This window comes from Adiantum capillus-veneris, chromosome 27, assembly GCF_014529385.1.
Source record: "Adiantum capillus-veneris isolate H3 chromosome 27, ASM1452938v2, whole genome shotgun sequence".
Taxonomy (NCBI): domain Eukaryota; kingdom Viridiplantae; phylum Streptophyta; class Polypodiopsida; order Polypodiales; family Pteridaceae; genus Adiantum; species Adiantum capillus-veneris.
The window spans coordinates 54,965,938-54,971,957 of record NC_140957.1 but is presented as its reverse complement, the minus strand read 5'-3'; the positions used below and the strand labels follow the sequence as shown (position 1 = coordinate 54,971,957).

General features: G+C 41.0%; 1 protein-coding gene across 1 annotated transcript; it reads left to right on the top strand.

Annotated features, from left to right (window-relative positions):
• Positions 1 to 3,398: 3,398 nt before the first annotated feature.
• On the top strand, positions 3,399 to 4,895 carry LOC147422005 (uncharacterized). The gene is made up of 3 exons (XM_086503230.1): positions 3,399 to 3,511; positions 3,807 to 3,941; positions 4,500 to 4,895. Exons 1-3 carry the CDS (start codon positions 3,399 to 3,401, stop codon positions 4,549 to 4,551), a joined length of 300 nt encoding a protein of 99 aa, XP_086359356.1. The 3' UTR covers positions 4,552 to 4,895.
• The last annotated feature ends 1,125 nt before the right edge of the window (positions 4,896 to 6,020 follow it).

The window sequence follows — 6,020 nt, the reverse complement described above, 5'->3', positions numbered from 1 at the left end:
GGCATTTTATAATCTTGGGATTAGATAGTTCGTACATATCAAGGTGAGCTTCGTGAGAATGAACCCTCAATAAAATTTATAAAATTTTGAGCTAATGTGAAGTAACTCTTCACTTTTGTGAAGCACCTCTTCATAATGGTTGAAGATCTTGAAGCTTGAGGCTCATGGGAAAAAGCCTTGAGAGCATGTGCTAAACTTGGGATTGCTTATGGAAGGTGCCAAATCTTAAGGAATAGTGAGCCTTTGGAGCTTAACTTGAGAGTGTGGGAATTTGGTCTTGGTGCGAGAAGCCCCTCTTAAAGAACCCTTGAGTTCATGAGATAACCCCTTAGAAGAATCGGCAGGTAGCAGGGGTAGGCCAGGTAGGTTCGGGAAACTGGGCAATAATCAAGGCAAGTGCAGGCAAGTTGGGTAGTTTTTGGGCAGATCCGGGCAGCTTTGGGAGCTTCGGGCATGTCCGGGTAGTTTTGGTCTCTTGTGAATGCTCCTTCAAAAAAGAGTTAGGGAATGGTCCAAACTCACAACACCTTTTTGGTAAGTGCATTAAAAGACTTTTTGACTTCTTTGGGACCTTTTCAAAAGGCAAACACACACATGTTTAATTTCAAAGGTTGAACATACACATGTTCAAATGGCATACACACATACATAGACACAAACTTAATGAGAAAAACGAGCAGAGAATGGGTGCCTAAGAGCTTCAATTGTCAAGGAATTACTTTCTCATGCATAATCCAAATGAGCTAAAGGAAGGCTCAATGGAAAGCTCTTGTGATGGGTTACGCAAGCACGATTTTGTAGATTGAAAAACTCCAATGATTCAAAAGATGCAAGCCTAAAAAATGAGAGGGTTTATGCACAATGCAAGTACTCAAAACACAAAAAATCCTAAATCGAATCACAGCAAGCATTAGTGATTACACCAAGTAAGGGTAGTGGCTCACCATTAGGATTACTAGCAACATGCCCAAACCTTGATTAAATCAACAAGTGTAGGTATTCTGATTGCTAAATAATATAAAAGGAAATCATGATTAGAGATTAAGCATATGGTGATGCTTGATCTAGCATAAGAGGAGGGGTCACTAGATTAGGATCAAATAGGAAATGCTAATCACCTTGCAATCTCTGATACCACTTGTAATGCCTATGGTGGCTAGACCAATGATGCATTCAATATAGTGAGAGTTTAATAACAATTAGATGCAAATAGATTATATAGAGTGATTAGGAAATTCTTTAATCACCTTTGCAAGATCTTTGATACCACTTGTAATGCCTATGGTGGTTAGACCGATGAGGCATTCATTATCGTGAGAGTTTCATAACAATTAGATGCAAATAGATTAGAGAGAGTGTACTCAATGAAAATAGAAACGCTTGATTGATTATGATGATAGAGAAAATTGCAAGCTAAGCAGTATGGCCTTATATAGGCTCAGAGGTGAAAGATGGCATTTAATGCAGAAAGTGATGTTCACTACATGTGGAAAAAGGGTCAAATAACATGTGGCTACAGTGGATAGCATGTGACTACAAAGAGGCATATGATTATGAAAATCTATTTAATGGGATGCATACATGCACATAATGGTGCATGGTTGGTATGCTTGGCTTTAGAAATTGGTCATGTATCAAGCCTGCAAGCTAAACCACTTACCCCAACACTAAGTGGGTATTGTGACTTTGATTGGGTAGGGGATTATGATTCTAGAAGATCATTTTTTGGAGATTGTTTCTCACTTGGTTAAAGAGTGTTTGTTGGATTAGCAGGAAGCAACCAATCATCGTTCTTTCTTCAATAGAAGCAGAGTACAAAGCTGCTTGTTTCGTAGCTTGTGAAGCAATTTGGCTCAAGAGAGTTCTCATGGACTTAGATCTTCTTGTTGATTCAGTGACACCCGTTCAATGTGACAATCAAAATTGCATGGTGATTGCCAAGAACCTTGCCTTCCATGCATGCACAAAGCATACTGACCCATTCAATGTGACAATCAAAATTGCATGGTGATTGCCAAGAACCTTGCCTTCCATGCATGCACAAAGCATACTGAGCTTCAATATAATCATGTTCAAGAGCGTATTGAGGATGAGATTGTGGAGCTACGGTATTGTCCTACTGAAAATAATTGTGCGGATATCTTCACCAAAGCTCTTAGGAAAGAACAACTACTTTGACACCTTCATCAACTCCAAGTTTGCACATGGTCAACATAATGCATCCTCGAGTATTGATTGAGGGGTGGTTTGAGTATACTTGCAGTGTCCACACGTTGGAGAGGGAGAATGGGAACACACTAGGAAACACACACAAATTCCTCTCTCCATCAACAGACATCACATCATCCCAATTTTGCTTGCTTCTATCACTTCCACAACATGAAACCTCTCTCTATTTCTCTCTCACACACATAGATGGTCTGGGGGGTGCACACCACTCGCACACCGACACCACACACGCTTGAACAGAGCAAAGAAGAGAAGAGGGTAAAGGGGGAAACGATAACACAAAACTTGGCAATGAATAACTTCCGTTTGATTCAAAAGCCATGTACAAACATTGCTTCTGCTACACAAGAGGGGCGCAATCATCCCTCACAATCCTGCTTCGTTGACACAACCTCGACGAGCTAGAAACCACTTCGGTAGCCCTCGTTGACTTCTCCCATGTGCAGATCCTCCTCCTCAATGAATAGCCCACGAAAAGACCCCCCAAAATGTCAAAAAATGTGCCCTTATGGACATGTGTAGCCTTATCTATTCTCATTGATTTATTCCTTTTTTAGCTCACTTTGCATGTGAATCACCACTTGCTATTTTTGGCTGCCTTGGAGCATACTGCACGTGTGGGAACCCCCTTGAGGGTCGTTACACCCCTTGTGAGTCCTCCCTTCTCTACCAAAAGGGATAGTTGTGTGGCCCTCGTGTGAACCCCACCCGCGCTAGCTACCATGTCATCATTTGCTCACATTGTCGTCGACGACCAAAACCGCGCCCAAGTTTGCCACTCGAACGTGCAGTGCCCGCAACAATGCCGTGACATGCAAGGCCATAGCCAAGTAGCTTAAGCTCCATTTCCTCTAGCAGCACACCTAATGAGGCCTCAAGGCCCATGTCTATACACCGCCTTCTTAGACAATATCCTCGCATGTGGGACAATGCATCCGCCAGGTGGCATAGCCTCATAGCTCCGGCCCTTCAAAGCCACCTTGAACCTCAACAAAGATCTTCACCGGTTCGGTAACAACCGTTTCACACTGGCCGTGCAATGCCTACTTGCACCTTTTCAAGGGTTTCAGGGAAAACAAGTAAAAATAAAATAAATTAAAATATGTAGAAGGTTCCAAGGCTCTCATTTTACTAGTTAAAATGGTTTTCCATGAGAAGCCACTGTTGGAATGGCTGCCGGCTCACTCGAGGCTGAGGCGATAACTCTGACGACGTTTGTACATCGGCTGAAGAAGCTGCGTGCAGCTGGGTCTGGTTCTATGTCTAAGCCTGGATCGATGAGGTCTCTAGCAAGGATGGACCTTTGCCAGATGGACAAGGATAGACCTTTGCGAGATGCACGATGAACACTGGTTCAGCAGCCCCAGATACTCAACTCACTGCCTAGCTGCTCACCCGCTCACCACGTCTGGGAGAAGAACCACGTCTGGGAGAGCATGAGGTTCGCCAACAAGAACTTGGTCAGTGGGGAGGTACTGGGTACCAATTAGGTCTGCAAGCCGAGGTACTCCTGGTGGATGCCAGGAAACATACCAAAATTAGGCACTCTGCCTCCTTGGTAGTCGCATCAATGGCAGGATCAAGATTCAAAACCATGGCTCCATCGTCAGAAGTATGCTTGGGCGGCACCCAAAGGCACAGGGCTCATTTGAAGCACCCTGGCTACACTCTCAAACTCAGCGAGAGCACACGGGGCAGAAGGCTAGGAAGCAGTGAGTAACTTGTCTATATTTTGAAGTATTTCCTCGACTGTGTTTCATTTGAAAGGGAGCACATCTATGCATTATGCTGATTGAAAATTGAAAATTTGAAAGGGAACTGTGGTATTTCCTTTTTTTAATACTTTGGCAAATTTAGGGTAATTCCAGCTTCAATGCCTGGCCTCATGAAAACTTTTGGGTGGAAATTCTGGAGTTCCCATGTATTAAGTGTAATTTTGATTCATGCCATTCTTTCTGTATACCACCGTCTGAGCTGTACTTCTTTGAATCAGGGAGGGTATATTGTAAAAAGGCTTGCAGTAGCCACGGTAAAATCTGGAATGAATGTGACTGTTGTACTTTGGTTTTTTGGCGTCTTTGAAGCTGATTGGTGATTAATACTTGGTTCATCAAATTGTATTCAATGTTTGTGCTTCTACTACTATTAGTGGTTAACCACCTATATTTATTTCAAGATTTCTCGCATGCCGTAAACTCCCTGTCTGATTTATTGTATTTATTGTTGCCTGTTTGGATGGAACCTTATCAGGGTTTCTTTGATGTAGGTAGGGTTGATTGCAGTGACTATGATTCACAAGTCTCTTGTAATCAAAGAGTATGAATGGTCAGCACGCTTGGCTCGATCCCCGGCTTGGCAACTTCCCCTATCCAATACACTCAATTATCAAAATATATGTTCTGCATAGGAGTAATCCAATCACTTGATTCTTGCTCAAGCCATTTGTTCGCGTACGTATGACACTGGCATTATATGATAAGGAGTGATTTCATGTCCAATTTCATGATTGATGACAACATATACTTGGCTGAATAGGGGTCTCAAGAAATAAAGAAATGTGGACGTTTTCTTATGCTATTACATCAACAATTGCTATTAGGGGTTTTGATTGCTGGACACATAGTTTATGCTGACATAGACATTGTTTATGGCACAACTTTGAATTGAGAGGATAGAGCTTACCATTATGGAGCTATAGAGTGTACTAGTTGTAGAAATTGGCCTGCTAAAATTAGGTCAAATGTTTGCCTGCTTATTGCTTGTTTGAGCTTCTCTCTGATTTTGTGTCTAGCAAGTGAAAAAAGAATTGCACTGTGAGGTTTTATTGATAAAACTTTTAACCATTAGTTGAATTTATTTAACCAGTTTCAAGTTTTATCCAGAGTGAAATTTGCTGCCTTGAAACATCATAAGTTCAAGCCTTGAAACATCATTAATTTATCTCATTTTTCAAAAGAGATCTGCACATTGATTAAGTCTCCTAAGATAATTGGAGTGCTTCATGCCTGCAAAGGCTATTAGCACTCCAAAAGTGCTTCTTTTTTGTTAGAGGTTGAGGAGAGTTCCAAAGACAAAAAATTATCAAATGATTGGACCATGTCGTGAAGTGAGAGAGAGATTTTCAAAAGAAATAGATAGAGAGAGAGAGAGAGAGAGAGAGAGAGAGAGAGAGAGAGAGAGAGAGAGATGGGGAGAGGGAAAAACTAGAGAACAAACAATGTACTGTCTTCAAACTCTGAAGACCTATCACAAATTTGAATTGCATTAACATTCTAAAACCTATTACTAAAACTTAAACTTGTGAAAAACTTGTTAAACGTTTTCATTGCAATGAAATATGTTGGGCTAGTTACAACAGGAAGAAGCTAAGTATTTCAAATACAATTTATTGGCACTTTAAGGAATTTTTACTTATCTTGGCACAACTCAACATAAATCCCTATATCTATGAAGAGCTCTTCTCCTAGAGATACATCCTTTAACTCATTCTCATTGCTATTTCTATATCTTATTCTACATTATTCTTTCTATTTTCTTCAACATTTTCTTCTCCGTTTCCCTCTACATTCTTCAGATCATTTTCCTGTGCATTTTTCTTCACAGTTTTCGTTGCATTTTTTGGCGTTGGGAGATTTTAGCCCTCATAGGCTTGTACACTTCACGGGGCTACTTCAATGACATACACTAGCTCTATTGCAAAGACTTGGGATAGAAAATCACCTAAAGAAAAGGAGCTGTATTGATGAGAAATTGAGTACAAGGATAAAACCTACTTGTTTGCAATGTTTGGA

Excerpts from the sequence above, each read along its gene's own strand:
- LOC147422005 (XM_086503230.1), top strand. The coding sequence starts at position 3,399 with ATGGCTGCCGGCTCACTCGAGGCTGAGGCGATAACTCTGACGACGTTT. Across the intron at positions 3,512-3,806 it reads TCTAAGCCTGGATCGATGAG|GATCAAGATTCAAAACCATG; the intron begins GTCTCTAGCAAG and ends CATCAATGGCAG. Across the intron at positions 3,942-4,499 it reads GGGCAGAAGGCTAGGAAGCA|GGTTGATTGCAGTGACTATG; the intron begins GTGAGTAACTTG and ends TGATGTAGGTAG.